We start from the raw sequence: 17,008 nt of genomic DNA, 5'->3' as shown, positions 1-17,008 counted from the left end.
GAGCCCATTTTCGACTCTGCTCGCTCTCCCCCTCCCTTTAAGTAGGTCACTCTGCCTGCTATGGAAATCAGCTCCTCTTCAAAGCAGGTTTGCTCATCTCCTTCCTTATCTCCTTAACATTAGGAATGTGCAAAGCATTGTAAGAGCAAAGGCTAATTTCAGACTAATTTGACTTATTCCTGGCATGGATATAAATATGAAATGGTATTTACTTGTCAAAAAAAACCCGAAACATGAAAAATGAATGAAAACTTGCAAGGTATCTGCTATACAATTAGTTCTGAATTCGGTACATAGCTACAAGCCTAAGTCCCCAACAGATAACACAATGCAAATGAAATACAAAGGGTCTTTGTGACCTAGCAAGGGGGAAAAAAAAGGAAGAAAAGAAAAAAAAAACCCTCAAATTGGACTGTAAAAGCTCAAGGGACCGATGCGAGAGAAGCCCAGCTCATACCAATTTCAGCCTGAAAATTAGGCCCTACCTTTTGATTTCTTCAACCTAACACAGAGCCTTCCGATTCGTACTGCCAATTAACAAAGCACATAAGACGAGCCTGATCCTAACCCTGCTGAAGCCCCTGGAAAGAACGCAGCGTGCACCCGAAATGATGAAAGCACGTTCCTTAGGTTTTTCCCAACCCACCCACCATGATGGGATGCAGGCAGGATCCGCTCATCGGAAGAATTTACAATCCGGACGGGCTAGGCTACGGGGTTTTATCAGCGGTTTGAGCTGTCCCCAGCCAGACACACAGAAAACCTTCATGGCAACTGAACCAAGCAGCTGCTTCTCATTTCAGCCTAAATCACTGAACACGCAAGGGCCCACCCTGGGGGGAGCTGAGCACCCCGGGCCCCTGCAGGCTGCAGCTCCGGTGAGCAGGACTGAGCACGCAGGCTGCAGAAAATGCAACTTAAAGTCATGAAAAGAAATTCCAGCACTCACAGAAGGCAAATACTGAAAGGCGTTATCTAATAACATCCCCAAAATGAGTCAAAGAAAATGAACCACAAGAATTTCATTATTACTCGAATGCTCCATCAGCAATTTTGTTTAAAAAAAAAAAAAAAATCAGCATTTTAAAATTCAAGTGTAAAGGAATTTCCTAAGACTGGAAAAGCATTTGCCTTATGCACCTCTGAAGATAATCGCATGGTACAAGACCCTGACACAGCACGTTCAGCAAAGTTCTCCTAACTCACAATTGTGCAACTTCAGCCTCTTCTTTTGCTCCATTGATCCAGTCAGAAGACTCCCAGATCAGCTCTTTTTTTTTTTTTTCTTTTCCCCTCAACTTCTTGAGTTTCAACTCTTAAGGTTTTAAGCCAAGGCTCAGCATGGAGGTGTGAGAAATGCAAAGGAAGGAACAGGCAAAAAAGGAAAAGTATAAAAATATCCTTTTTTTTTTTTTTTTTGAACTTCTGGAGGAAAGAGAGAGATAGAGGCTGGTCTGATGCTGCCTCTAACAGCAGCAGCGTTTTGCCGTCTAGACAGCGGAAAGGCAGCCTATGGCTAAGAAGGAAGAAATAAGCTCAGTAAATGTGTTACCACATCAGGTCTGCACAGGAGGAGCTGTTGCTGGCTGGCAGCGTTCAGCACGAGAAGGACCCGCAGCACCGCGTACCCCTGGCACCATGCTCTCGTCTTCCAAGTCAGAAGGAATTATTTCACAGGATGTGAAGTGAAAAGACTGTAATTAAAGCTTTCACTTACATTCAAGCTTCCTTAAGAGTTTAAGGATTTGGTTCCAGACTTGAGTACTGACCACTACATGTAATCCTAAAGCGCTGCCCAGACCCTGGGACATGCTCATTAGCTGTGATTACTGCCAGGACATACCTGCCAAAGACTGAGGTTTAAAAAAAAATACATAATTGCAATAGGCTTCTGAATTTAGAGAGAGCATTATTAATATTAATATGTAACATTTTACAGTAGCAAGAAATACAGAAAATAGACAGCACTGTGCCTTAAGCCCTACAATCAACTGGGATCCTTGGCAGCACAAGCTGGAGAAGACAGTAGCAGCTGTCAAGTCACAGCTGGAGTCGCCTCTGGTGAGGGTGATTGAGAAATGGGATTAAGAAAAAAAGTACAAAAAAAAAACCCAACAGGTAAAATTCAAGGTAAAACGAAAAGCAAGGAGGACAGACAGGAGTTAACAGGCTTTTCCTTGCTTGCCGAGCATCTAAATTGTTCTGGGTTGCGTACTTCCCTTTTTCCATCAAGTACTGCTCCTGCTTCCTAACTCAGCCTTCCCAAGCTCTTCTTTTTCAGTACCACTTTTCCTGCCTTCTCAGCTCTCTGTTTTGCAGGGAGGTCCATCAGACCATAAGGTCGACAGCCTCAATAACATCCGCGGGGCCTTAAACTAGTTCACAAGGTCCCATCACGTTGGCCCTTGGAGCAGCAAAACGGACCAGGAAAAAACCACCCTGACGCCTCCTTCCCCACAACCGCTTGGGAAGCTTGCAAAGCTGCTGCCTTTCAAACAGCTGCATTTCCCCTACCGTAAATCTGCTGGAAAATCCTAAGAATTAAAAAATAAAATAAAATTTTAAAAAAGACAAATAGAGCAGAACTCCCAAATCAGTGCTTCACCGCAACCACCCCCGGGTCTGCCCCTGCTGACTCAGCACGAGTTTACACCACAAACCGATGCTCGCTGAAAATAGATGTGTTCTCCAGCTGCTCCTCTGCCGAGCCCAACTTTTTCTCCTTCCACTGGGGACCTGTATATCAAAAACCTTCTAATGAAGAACAGTACGAGGTGAGCACTTAATGCCAACCTGCAAAAATCACTGATACTACTCAATTCTCAAACATAAAAAAAGAGTCACCGGCAGTTCGCTTGAAACCAGGACAGCTGCAGCATTTAAAATACCTACTACAAATGAGAACTACTTAGGCACATCATAATTAGTAAATGGCAAATATTAGGAGTTATGGGAAAAGAGATCGTTAAAACAGATTTTAATAGCCCAGCATTTCATACATTCAGATGTGAAAATCCAGTCAGCACACAGCCTACATTAAGGAACAAACTGCTTCATTTCTGGAGTTGTAAAAACAAAGGTTAAATACCTGCTTCAGCACAAAAGCTGTAATTTTTCCACAGTGACTGTATTGTTTTGCTTTACACAGCTAATAATACCTGCCCTGGTTTCATACCCACACATCTTCTGAATGCTCTTACAAGGCCAACAGTTTAATCATCAAACCAGCAAAAAATTCCCAATAACCACATTTGGCATTCAGGTTTCTGGAAGTAACCTATCTTTTTAGTTACGCCTCAGTTATGTAAAATATCAAGTTGAAAATAACACTTCTTTTGCAGACGGCTGTTTTTCCACCACTAGTAACAAAACCTCCAAGCCACCGTGCTGCATTCAAGCTTTCCTGTAGCAAACCAGAGACGCCCCCAGGACCCCCACTCCCCCGGGGCCACTGCTCCCCGCCTGGACACCTTGTCCCATGTCCTCCCTCCTCATCAATTTCCATCTTGCCCACCCATGTCAGCCTCCTCAACTTCCCCCCTTCTCTGCTCCTGAGGTTTCTCAGCCCCGTTTCTTCGGGGCTGCCTGGTCAGTCCCTCCACTCCTTTTCCCTCTGACCCTCCATGGGAACAATGGTACGTGTTTTTCTCGTACATCCTTTCCAAAAACATCTGGACCAGTTTGCTGGGAACTAAAGATAAACATGAACTTGACAATATCTGACCATTTCAGCCTAATCAGGAAAATTCTAAACAAATTAAAGCAGTGTCTCATGACGGGAAAGGCTGGGCAGCATCAGAATAAGCTGCTACCAGAGATGCCCACACCTGGGTGTGCAGCTTTGGAGTAAATTACTCTCTTTGGTTATCCAGTTCCAGTAATTGTAATTGCAGCTGGGTATTTCAGGATATACAGTTCCGGTAATTTTAATTGGAGCTGGACATTCAAGGGAATTCCAGGATTTTCCAAACAGCTGCACAAAAAGCATAAATTACGCCAGATGCCTCAAATTGGGATGTGACGACGAAGTTTTATTCCTTTCTGTTCATTGCCTCTCCCCAATTGCAGCTTGGCAGCCAGCTCTGATTTGCAAGGTCTGTTGCTGTCCTACAGGATCAAACAGGCGGCATCAGTAGGGAGGAAAATTTGTGGAAGGAACATAGCATTAATTAGTATTTGGAAGTTGAGCAACTTCCTGAGAAAAGACTGATAAAAGTGTAAAATCCCATTTTACTGTCTAACCCCTTTTACGTCTGTGCAGAACAGCTATTAAACTCCCCCAGAAAGTCACTTATCGATTCAGCGCTTGATCCAAAGACAACTGAAGTCAATATGACCTGACCCCGGTAACACCTTCCATGTAAGACATTGTAAAAGCCGGTAACTACCTTTAGACACTCCTGGCAGGGGCAGATTTCTAAATGAAAGCTGTCTGCGTGCCCATAAATCATCTGCATGATCTAGCTGTCACGCTGTCCCTTCATGACACAAACACTAATCAAACAGCACCGCGGCTGAACCATCCCCCTTCACGTTGGAGAAAGCAGCTCACCCATCCCTGGCCCATTAGGTTAATTATTCATTTATTTCTCCAGACTCCGCCGCTTTTTTTCTGACCTCCACCTGCAGAGCTTAAAAACCAGCTCTGTCCCTTTGGGCATGGCCCACAGTCAATCAAATCAGCCTCATCCAAAGGGCACCTGCCCCACCACCAGCATCTGCTCCTCCAAACTCGGACTTCTGGTCCCCCCCACCTTCCCACAACCAGGGTCCCACTGCGGGTCCCTTCATGAACTGGTGCATGGTGGACATTTTCCTAATTTTGAACCAAATGTTGAAGCCGTCTCCCATAACCCACGGGGGCAAGAGAAGTTTCTGGAGGCAGCAACCCCGAGGAAGTGCAGACAGGAGCTGCTGTCTGTCCCCTCCCCAGCCCTTAATGCCCATGGAGACCCTCCGGCTGCCAGATGTGGCTCAGCAGGTCGCTCCGGGATGAAACCCCACCACTGTCTTCTGCTCCCACCGCTACTGTAGTCCTTCCTCTCTCCAGCTTGGCTCACACATCTTCCTGCTCTATTATTTCCTTTTCTTACACATCCTTCCTTCAACCTAGCCGACATATAATTAATACAGATTTAAACCAACACGAGCTTTAAATCCAAAAGCCACAGGGAATTAACACAACATTAGGTCTAATTCTCCCCCCATCTTCTGCCTTGTTCTATTGCATGATTTATCTCACTAAAAGATAAGTGGCTTGGGAATGGCCTGTTTCTCCCTGGTTTATAGCACCAAATACATGGGACATGAACCAGCCAGGGCCATCGGGCAGGGTCATAATGTGAGCGAGTGGTAATCACTTAATTAAGGCTACATTCCAGTCGTTTGTTACAGCAAGGAAGCAGAAGTGAGGCAAATATCCCTCCTAATCTGTCTCACTGTTTCCGTTCCTACCTTTTAGTTACAAATATTTTCAAAAACACAGAATGGCAGGGGTTGGAAGGGACCTCTGGAGATCATCTGGTCCAATACCTGTGCCAGAGCAGGGTCACCCAGAGCAGGTGGCACAGGAACGCCTCCAGGCGGGTTTGGAATGTCTCCAGAGACGGAGACTCCACCACCTCTCTGGGCAGCCTGTGCCAGGGCTCTGCCTCCCTCACAGGAAAGAAGTTCCTCCTCATGTTGAGATGGAATTTCCCGTGTTCCAGTTTGTGCCTGTTGCCCCTTGTCCTGTCCCCGGGCACCACTGAGAAGAGCCTGGCCCCATCCTCTTGCCACCCGCCCTTTGGCTATTGCTGAGCATTGATGAGATCCCTCTCAGTCTGCTCCTCTCCAGCTGAACAGCCCCAGGGCTCTCGGCCTTTCACGCCCGCCACCGTTTCTTTGTTCTCATACCATTTCCCCACATACGAACCTCTTCATCACTTTCTGCCCTTGAGACATTCACTCAATAATACACGAAGGAATCGAACCCATAACTAGTATATTTTTTTCTAGTATCATTGCAAGTGACTTGTCCAGCATCACACAAGAAGCTGGAGGAAAAACGGAGACCTAACGCCGTCCTACTGAATTCCTGGTGCCCTTAATGGTGACACCAGCCCCTCCTGATTACATGAATAACAACTTCAAGCAAACTGAAATTCCACATTATGGCATCTGGTCTACACTTAGCAAAGGGCAAAGTACAACATGGCCCCAGCCTTGACTACAGGTTCAGACAAGTGTAATGGTTATTACTATTATTGTCTTGTCAGTGCAAATAAGAAAGACTGAAATGAAATCTAGCAGAACAGGGGTTTTATGTTCCAGCCTACTGAAAGCTTTCAGAGTTCCAGCGCACTTCACTAAAGGTGGTACACACTAAAAATACACAAAGGTCAACAAAAATTATTTTAAACCAAATAACGGAATATACGCAAGCTTTGAAATATCATTAAATGGCTTTACACTTCCCCCCCTTGCTTTATGTTTTTAGAGTATGATCAAGCAATTGTTTTAGAAGAATTTGTAGTAATTTGGTGCAAACACGAGTGCTCTCATGATTTAATTTAAAGTGGAATGTAAGCAAAGACCCAGAAAGAAATTCTAATTGTTTCATTTTAAAATTAACCTTCTCATTTTACCCTTATGCCCTGAGAACGTGCACAACCATAGCGGGCCGTTACACTGCCTGAAATACTACACGAGCAAATGACAATTAAAACACAGGTTAAATAAATTCTGACGACCATCAGGTAGGAGACCCTGCTTGACTCTCTCATGCTCTCTGCAGCTTGAAGAAACACCCAAAATATCTCAGCCAAGGCACTGCTGGTATCTGTTAACCCACTGTTGATTTTCCTCTCGTAATGGTTTTCCACTTTCTGTATCTCAGCAGCACTTAGACACGCCAAGGAAAAGCAATTTGGATTTCCGTTGCCCACAAACGCAAAAAGTCCCTACTGTTACATACAGGAGATGGGAGAAAAGAAAATCCTGTATCCCGTTCGGGTGGTGGGTCAGGGAGGCTAAGGATGCTCCAGGGCCCAGGGGTGGCAAACAGCAGGGCCCAGAGCCCGGCCCTTCTGCGTTCCCACCCGGAGCCCATCCCTACCAGACCCCACAGAAGTGCTAGCACTGAGCAATCCCACTTCAAACTGTGGGAAGGAACACAAGATGTTTCCACTCACACGTAAGCTGAGGGTACTAAAGAGAAGAGGAACCAAGGATTCCCCTTCCTTCCTCGGCATCAAGTGCTGCCACATCACACAGCTGGTTTTACTGTGCTAAAGTTAAGTAATCAGGTGCGACAAGGCACGCCAGCTGTGCAGTAAGGAGTGGTGATTTACTACGTATGACACAGCCCTGGCTTTTAAGAGATCTTTCATTTTCCCTATCAGCGGGAAGAGCGGTGCTCTCACACAACAGCCTGGGTCAGACAACCTAGGAAGATCCCTATTTTTAAAAAAATCCATTTACCAAGAGTCATCCTATTACTCCTATATTACAAACCCTGTGAAGCCGTAGGTACTTCCCGTTCCAGGAGCGAACAAGCGCTGTCATATGGCAGGTGGCCTTTAGCATCGCTGTCTGTGGGTACCGGGTATCAGAGCGACCCCCAGGGAGCGAACCCCTGGGAGGGCACAATCAGAGGAACCAGTGCCATTACACAGCAAGAGGCATGCCAGTGCGGAGCATCAGGTTTTCAAGAAGGAAAAGGCAAACTGTGACTTTTATCCAATTCATTCCTAATTTTAGGGAATTGTCTTTCTTTTTCAGATAACTTCGCATCTCCCCACCAACCTAAGCATCAAAGCCATAAGCCTCCGTCAGAAGCAGGGTGTGTAATTGCTCAAGGAGAGCAGCGCGAGGCTTAGCATCGCGCTCTCCTTCCACATAACGTTTTACGTAGGGCTCTCATTGCATCATTACCGCATTATTTTTAGATAACCATCAGCGAATCTCAGAATGTGGGTCGATAGCTATTAGATTTATAGGCAGAACTAGCTACGCTTGTAGCAATAAGATGTAAAGCATTCAACAATCTCTTGAAGAAATCTGACCATGGGGATTGGGGGCTAGAAAATACGGTTGCTTGTACTCCCAAAACTGTTTAGGAAAAATAATATTGTACCGCTAGGATACATTACTGAAGTTGAATCACTGCTGTTGAGTCATGGTAGGGTCAATACTACGCGTATTCAGTTTGAACAGCCCTTTGCAGGCTTCAATAAGGACATCTTAAAAAGAAATAAAATCTCCCTTTTAAGTTTAATATTGCAACATGCAGAACGTCCTCGCCTACCCCGGGATTCAGGCGTATCTCTCGGAGCTGGGGACTGGCAGCCTGCCAGCCCACCATAACATCTGGACCAGATTGTTCAGTGTTAGATAAAGATTAGTGGCATAAATCATAAAACGAGTAAAACCTTTTTAATTACCCGAGAAGGCTCACTTCTATTTTCTTTTGTGCTATGCCTTATTAACAGGTAGATTCGCTCACGGGCCGCATCCCGCGTTTTCTTATTAGAAATGCGTGCGCTCTCTGACAGGAGAGAAGTGATGGGGGAAGATGGTGGCCAAGAGCAGACCAGAAGGACTCCCCAAAATCCAAGCACACTGAGAGCATGTGCCTAAAGCCAACTTTGTCTGTCTGTCCTTGCCGATCAAAGAGGAAGATCTCCAAGACGGCAAGTGTGCGACTGTCGTCTCAGCAGCGTCTGCTGCCGTTCAAAAGGCCTCGGGGTATCCAAGATGCGGCGCAAGCCCAGCAGATGTGACACTCCACCGCCGGCCAAGTCATGCCCTTCTGGAGTGGCAGCTGGGCACCAGGCAGGATGCCTTCGGGCACTGAAATGTCACTAGATGCCCATGTTTTGCCAAATGCATTCCATTCCAAATGTCTCTCACTGGAGACACAATAGTACACCACCGATCCAGTCACTGAGGCTTGGAAATAATACTGTAATTCACAGAATTACAGCAATTTTTTTTATCCTTAGAAAAATATTCCTAAAAGCTGCCTAACTAATTTGGCAGTGTAAATCTAACGTACCTCTTGAAGTTTTACCATCGAGATAAAGTTCTGTTTCTCCATTCAGGCAGACCCGAATTAATATGCAAGAATAAAATACCAACGTTGTCACTATTTTCTAGTCATTGCTGTTGCGTCTCATGAATCCTGTGTTGCCTCTGCATGATAAATGTGTTAGCGGCTTATTACTCATTCGTTGCCAATGACAGTGAATATTCGGATGATGATGCCAAACAACTATCGAAAACAAAAATTATCTATCAGTTCCCAGTCAGCCGGGTTGTAAACTAAATGTCACGTTAACGTCTGAGCTTCCAGATACTTCCTAAATGACTATATGAAGCCTCATCTTTTAACTCTATTATTTCTCCAAGACGTATTTCGTATGTTCTTTCTTTGATCGGTATCAGACCCAATTTCCATGAACCTGATCAGAATAATTTACAGACAACAGCTCTCAGGTGTCTCGAGCCTATGCAGATCGCTCTCCGGCAGTTAGGAAGTTTAGGCTGAGAACGTCTAAAACCATGTACTGAATTTGGATAATTTGCATTATTCCTAACGGGGAATACAGCAACCAAATCTGTTAGGTATATAATAAATATTAAAGCTGCAAGTAGCTATACAAGACCATACAAAATAACACAGTTGGTTTCTACTTCAAAAATGTCATGGCTGTGGGGCAGACAGGGAAACAGCATCTCCGATCCTGTGTGATAACCATCAGTCAATACAGCAGCCATGTCCCCACGGCGCATCACTTTATCTCCACATCATCGTTTCTTAGATCAAAGGATTTCACCCAGCGAGGCTGTGCTTGTATAAAGAGCTATTTTATTTCATCAACTTGATTAAAGTTTGGGCCCTGCTGCCTACAAACAGCATTTCCCTACTATCCCTACTATTCCCTACTATTATTTACATTCAGTTGTTTATCTTAATCAGAGAGTTTCTTAGCATTTTAGTTAATATATTACTTACCTGTTAAACTCTTAATACCACTAGTCCGTGGGTGTAACGCTATAACGTACCACTAAATGGCTGATAGAACCGCTTTTAATCTGCCTTATTTACATATAGAAATTTTATACTCAGTAGTTAGCTAAGTTTGTAATGTACTTAGAGGATGATAAGTGTTATAGAAGATAAGCATTATCTTATCCTTATGGGAAGTAAATCCACATATCTCTAAAGTGTTTTAAGTTAATTAAGTGCCACTTTACAAGGGGAATAGCAAGACCATGTAAAAGGCTGTGTTTCAGTATCGGCCTCAATGTCCATATGCCACCCTCACAAAGCTAATTTCCTAATTGGATAAGCAGAGGAGAGCACAATCTGTATGCAGGGAGGCTGCTGGCATGCACTTGTTCATATCTCAGCATGTGCAAATAATTCCATGTGCAAAAGCACAGATGCAAGCTTGTTTAAAAAGTGAACATAGGCCGATTTAATCACTGAGGAATTTAAAGTTCCTCTTCAACTTTTAACATTTGGTAAAGCACCAGTTTACTCTCTGCGCACTTCTTTAGCGTGAAGGAAAACCCCTCTCTGCTCACTCGTTTCATGGCCAGCCTCAGCGGTTCTTCGGCACCGGCCTCTCATTTACAAAAACTTGCAAATAGCTTCTATCCTCCCTGATCATACACATCATCTGTTGTGGGGTTACAAAATAAAATTCAAAAGAAGATCTTAGGATGAGTCAGCGGTGCCCTTTCACAGTGTTTTCTGTCTTACTAATACATAGCTTGAAGTACAGAATTTTTTAATTTTTGTTCCACGCTGCTCAGAAGCCGCCGCATCATCCCTGTCTCCTTGGCTGCCAGGCAGCTGAGCGCTTCCTCCATTCAGCTGCTGCTGTGTATCAGCCAAAAAGCACGAGAGAGGGAGTTTATAGCCTTCATGCTCCTTGGAGGTTTTAATCCAAGACCAGCCCTCTGCTGAACACTCACCAGTAGACATAGAGGCGTTTACCCCAGCACACCTGGGAGGCGGCTGGGTGGCAGGTTCCATTGACCACAGAACTGTTCTGCTGATATTTACTCAAGGCGCCCAGCTATGGTAGATACGGATGGTGGCTTCCCCACATGCAAACCAAGGGTTTATTTAGAGTACTCTCCCTCCTGCACTTCTTATTCTCCAACTAGCAGCCCTATTTAATTACTAAACTATTTATATATTGACTTAAAGAGCTTCTGGTGAACCAGGTTCAGAATAGGCGACTGCCCACATTTGCGCAGGATCAGACTCAGAAGGACAGGGACAAAAACCAACTCACAAAAACAGATCCAGACTCTTTCCTCCCACCTGGGATGAATACTCAACATTGGTGGAGCCCCAGCACTCTGTACATGAAAGGAATCCTGCTTATGGACCCTAGTACATCCCACCAGCTTCTTGGTGTCTCAGCAGCTGATGACCAACCTCCCAACACTTCGAATCATAGAAAGCTTTGAGTTGGAAGGGACCTTAAAGATCACCCAGTGCCACCCCCTGCCCTGGGCAGGGACACCTCCCACCAGCCCAGGTTGCTCCAAGCCCCGTCCAACCTGGCCTTCAACACCTCCAGGGATGGGGCAGCCACAGCTTCTCTGGGCAACCTGGGCCAGGGGCTCACCACCCTCACAGCAAAGAATTTCTCCCTAATATCTTACCTAAATCTCCCCTCTTCCAGTTTAAAACTGTTCCCTCTCATCCTATTGCTCCACTCCCTGATAAAGACTGCCTCCCCAGCTTTCCTGGAGCCCCTTTAGAGACTGGAACTGGCACTGCTCCTACCTTGGGGAGGCACTGCAGAGGGCATGCACCAGCCTTATCCAGCCTCCTGGGGAGGGGGTGAACACATGCCGCGCTGCCGAGGACATAACCCTTTCCCAGGGTGGGATATCAAGGACAACTTCAAGAGGATAATGGGAAGCGGAGGAGGGTAATGCACGAGTTCAAGAAAGAAGAAACACAGTCAGACAAAAACTACCTGGGCAACCCCCCCAAGGCTGTTGCTTGTAGGAGGGGAGATGAGCAGCTTCTCACCATGCAATGGACACGGGACCCATCCCATTGAGAGGGGTCTCATAGCGAGCAAAATCTTTGTACGCTCTTTCACGAGGCAAACTGCGGCCTTCCTCAGGTCACGTCACTCATCCTATACGCCACTACGATGTGAAAAAGCTGGCCCACCTTTGCTGTCTCAGGATCCTACAAATGCACAATTTCTGAAACTCCTCCAGAGGGAAAGGGTTCAGTAAATCGAAGAGTTTGCCCAGGGCTGCACAGGAAGCCCACAGTTACAGCAGAAGCCAAACACTCTCTTGCGAGCCTTTATTCACTCCAGCTCCTCACCAGCTAACTCATTTGTCACATAAGCACAGAAACCCTCTCTTTGTAAACACAGACCCACCTGAAAAGTTCATTTGTGTGAATCTCCATAAAAGTTGGAGATAATCTGGACCACAATTTTTGCTTATGTAAATGTCAGCACACAAAAAATTAGGTTTGGATCAAAAAGACAAGTTGTAGTTAATACCCAGAGTAAAACACACACGTTCCTTCCAGGCCTTCATTAGCTTTCTCTGAACAACTGCTGAACAAGAAAATTCCATCCATAAAAGTGACTATAGAAATTAAAAACCCTCTGAATTCTCAGATAAGTGCGTGCACATACAAAGCCCTCCGTTTCAAAGGGCACCCCAGTACTACTTTGTGACGGTGGGAGCCATTCAATTAGAGACCAGCAAAAAGCAACAGAAAAGCAGAAAGTAAAACCCACAAGACTCATGCAATGAACTAAGGAGCAATAATAAGCTTTTAGAAAGAACAAAGCACACGTACAGTTCTCAATCAGTTGTAGGCCAAAAGAAGCCTGAACAGACACATTTGGACAAACCCAAGTCTTCTCACAGATACTTTATGAATTACAACGAGGAGAAAACTAAGGCAGGCCACGTCTGCCGCGGTGACTCCCCAGTCCCGCTCAGCATCCCCAAGGCACTCTTTCAACCACCGTCTGAAACAAGCGTCCCACGGCTGACATGATGTAACTTGGTGCAACTGCAGCGCCGGCTAACAGTGGCTGGAAAACACTGCAGGTGCATCACCTGGAAAGGGAGGAGGCACCGGAGGAGGCAGATTGGGCAATGTTTGGGACAGCTCTGCTTGCACAAAGAGGAATAAGAGGGGGCTCGGTGTTATTTCCTGAATGGTGCTGCAGAGAAATGTCATTCAAAAGGAATGATTGTTTAAAATTGTTCCTTTAGCAGACCCGAGGCAGTGTTGTTTAGCTTGTTTTTACGGCCGGCATTTACAGAAATAAATAAATATACATACATACAAAATAAGGGTTGCCATCCCAGAGAGAGCTGTTATTTCCAATATGCTTTACACTATATGATTCAAAACACAAAAACACAGCAGTGGTATGATCAGATTGCTCATTTGATCTTTACAGAATGGAGTTTTTTTAAGAGATTCGGTTTTTTAAAGATGGCTTCAACTCCCACTGAAATCCAGCCAAGTCCTATAATGCAGAAAAAAACCCACAGCTGATTGCACCCAAACTGTGTTTTAGTTCCTCTCTTTTGCCAAACGGCTCCCGATGCTCCCTGAGGTGCAGCCTTTCCACATGCTGCACCATATTCTAACATTTCGTACATGCTAAACCACAGTTCAGATTTAAAACACAACCTTACGCAAGAGAAAGAACTCTCTCGGTGGGTGCGCTTTGCAGGGAGCTTGTCTAAGAGCATATGGTGGGTTTTGTTAGGCACTTCTCGCCAGCAGCCAACTTCCCTATCCTAAAAGCAAAAAAAAGAGAAGTGAGCTCGTATTTGCATACTTCAAGCAGGCAACTAGGATTTCAGCTTTAGGTATGAACGGTGATTTGGGCACAGAAAACTCCTGGCAGGGCAGCCAGCCCAGCTGCCTCTGCGCCCGCAGGGCTACGGGCTGTCTCAGCGCCCTTGGCTGTTGCCTTTCAGCCCCTGTGGGTGGTGATGGGGGTTCACCCGGTCCCCCACATCTTGCTCTAAACCCATGCCTTGCTGAAGCACAGCACATAGACCGTGATCAGGGAACAGAACACATCGTACTTTTCTAAAAATCACTGGTACCAAATATATACTTGACCCAAAGTTACATAAGCGCTATGCCAGAGCTATTTTTTCAGCCAGACTCGTCAGCATTGCTATAAATCACCCCAGTATGCAGAGGCCAGACAAGATGTCACATCTCTGCGCTCAGCTTTCTGCCTGCCCCAAGAAAACGTCTGTGACACGGGCAACGTATCTATTACATCTCTGCCTCCTCTGGTCCGTAGGTGCCTGACTGCTCTCCAGCACTACACCGAAACCGTGCTCCCGGTGCCCACAGCAGCCTAGAGAGGAGACAGCACACTCGGAGCCCTCCTTACGCTCACAGCTCCCCTTACAAGCACCAGCCAGATCCCACAGCAGCCCCCAGAGCACATCAGAGCAGGGAGTCCCACTTTAATCTCCACAGAAGGAGGGTAATAACTTATGATTTCAGCTCTCCCTCCGTATTTGCAGGAATGGTAGATGGCATCACAATTACTCGTCCACTACCAAGGTCCTTGTACGAGGTCCCCTGTCTTGAACTGCAGCTATTACCCATTTTTAAAGAGGTGCCTAAATCATCCTGGAAACTTCTGCCCTAGCAATACCCAGAAGCAGCCGGTTTCACGGTTTGGTTGTAAATAACACCCAGCTTTCTGCTTTATTCCTTGTTATTGTTTCACCTTGTTTGTCACCCAACAGTGCTCCTCCAAACCTTGTGGTGCTAGGCAGGTTTTTCGTGCAAGTGTGTAAAGTAGCAATATAAATAACACTTTCCTACTCGGCTGAGTGCTTCTCATGTCTCGGTCCGTGCTTGTGCTTCGGGGAGGGCACGGTGTGACAACTCTTAGGCACCAGGAAAGGTCTGTTGTATTCCTACACCTGCCTCACATCCTCGGAGCAGAATGGTGATGAGCAAAAGCTCAGATTCAGTACAGAGACACAGCCCACGCCAGCTTTAGGTTCACCATGGCACAGAATCGTGCATTAGCTTCATATTCAATACTCAGGGAGGGAATCACACTGACATTGCCAAAAACATTAACTCTGCTATCTCTGCAACACAAAAACTTGCAGTTGTTAAAGCTACGGAGATTGGAAGCAATAAATGAGACTCTTGATTGAGATTACCTTCCCAGTTGGGAATCTATGGGGAACAATTTTCAAAAAAATTAGCTTCCACAGTCAGTGTTTTAATTAGATACCTCACCTAGATTTCTCAGATCCTTACAACATGTTTCTCTATCCCACACGGCAGCTTTAAAACTCCCTTTCTACATCTCAGAACTACTGAACCTGGTGAGATTTTAATAGAAATCCCTTCACTACGCTATAAAGAGAAGCATTACTTGAGATTTTAATTAGCAGCTGTCAATGCTGAGCCATAGGAAATACTGAATAGTTTGCTTAACTTAGTAGAGAAAGTGCATTTTGCATTCTGACCTTCTGCACTCAGATGATGGAACATACTTGAACCGTTTCAAAACTCCCTTCCAAAAAACCAACTCCGTAGAAGTAAAAGCCATTCCCTCAATCAATATCCAGCGTGCTGCTCCAAGCCGTATTTCCCACTGAACACCCCGCTCTCATTTGATGCGGAAATCGTGACACCGTAATTCCCTGACCAGTACTGTAAACTCGAAAGGCAATGTTGTGTTATTATGCTTTCCTCCCATCCTGTGCAAGGTACCAGTCTGAGCTTTAACACAAACGGAACCTGGAAATCAGATACTTAAATTGACTCCGTCCGTTGAGACTCTGTTTGCACAGTAATACAGGAAAAAGCACATCCTGTCATGCAAACTTCAAGCAAGCCGTGCACCCGCTCTTTGCCTCAACTCCCCACCCACGACCCTACTCAAAAGGCATTAAGAGCAAAAGAACTATTCCTACCGTTCAGCTGCCTGTAGACTATATCTTCTAGGAGGGAGAGTCTCTTCAGCACCGCATCCTGGATGGAGCTGATGCCGTGGGCTGTCAAGTTGGCCACTTCTGCCCTGGGATGGATGTCATGGAAGGAGTCGCCGCTCTTGGCTGTGATGGGTCTGCACTTGGCCAGGAAGAGGACAAAGCCAGCCACCGCGATCAAGTTTAACACCAGCAGGACTTTGACTCTCCTCAAAGAAGCCATCAAACTTCCCGAGGGGCACCGCCAGCCGCCGCCGGGTCGCCCGCAGGGGCTAGTGGAACCGGCCGGCAGGTGCCAGCCGCTGCGCCCGCATCCCACGCCGCCGCACGGAGCCCCAGCGCGGCCCCGGCCTCGCCGCGGCGGGGAGCGGAGGGGCTCTGGCGAGGAGAAAGCGCCGAGCTACGGCCCCGCCGAGGAGACACCGCCGCCGCCGCCACCACCACCGGGGCCGCCCGCCCCGCTCCGCTGCCGGCGCAACTTCATACCCCGCGCGGCGCGGCCGCGCCTCGCCTGCGGGGCCGGCGAGCCCTGCGGCAGCTCCGCCGCCTCCTCCTCCTCCTCCGCCGGCCGCGGAATGGGGGGGGAACGCGGGGCCGTTCCTGCGTTGCGCGGACGGGGCATGCCCCGCCGCTCCCGCCGCCTCGCTGCGCCGGGGCGGGGATGGAGGATGGGGATGGCCGGGGTGGGGGGGAGCAGGGGGCGGGCTCCCGCCCCTCTCCGGCGTACGGGGCCGGGAGGATGCGGCAAAGAGGGGCTCCGCACACCGCTCCGCGCCTGCGGAGAGCGGCACCGCCGCGGTCCGGCTGCCGGGAAATCCCGGGCTGGAGGCTCCACGGTGATGGGGCGGGGGGGGGCCTCTGTCGGGTGTCCTACCCTTCTATTAACATTTTCTATTAATTCTCACCTAAAGTTTCACCGCCCTGAAGGTTGATGCGTGGTTCTTTGAACTCAATGAACTAAAATTCAAACCCAAACTTTTCAAGCCAGGCTGCTCCATCGGCGAGGAGTAAAACCCACCTA

General features: G+C 46.9%; 1 protein-coding gene across 1 annotated transcript in view; it reads right to left on the bottom strand.

Moving 5' to 3' along the window:
* GALNT17 (polypeptide N-acetylgalactosaminyltransferase 17) overlaps window positions 1-16,636 on the bottom strand; it is a 220,355-nt gene extending 203,719 nt beyond the window's left edge. The window contains exon 1 of the mRNA XM_074594579.1: window positions 15,973-16,636. Within this exon, the coding sequence (XP_074450680.1) occupies window positions 15,973-16,210 (238 nt within the window). The 5' untranslated portion in view covers window positions 16,211-16,636. The remainder of the gene's footprint in view (window positions 1-15,972) is intronic.
* Between the last annotated feature and the right edge of the window lie 372 nt (window positions 16,637-17,008).

The sequence above is a fragment of the Larus michahellis genome, chromosome 7 (genome assembly GCF_964199755.1).
Source record: "Larus michahellis chromosome 7, bLarMic1.1, whole genome shotgun sequence".
Taxonomy (NCBI): domain Eukaryota; kingdom Metazoa; phylum Chordata; class Aves; order Charadriiformes; family Laridae; genus Larus; species Larus michahellis.
Note: the sequence above shows the minus strand (reverse complement) of the source record. Positions and strands in the feature narration are given on the sequence as shown.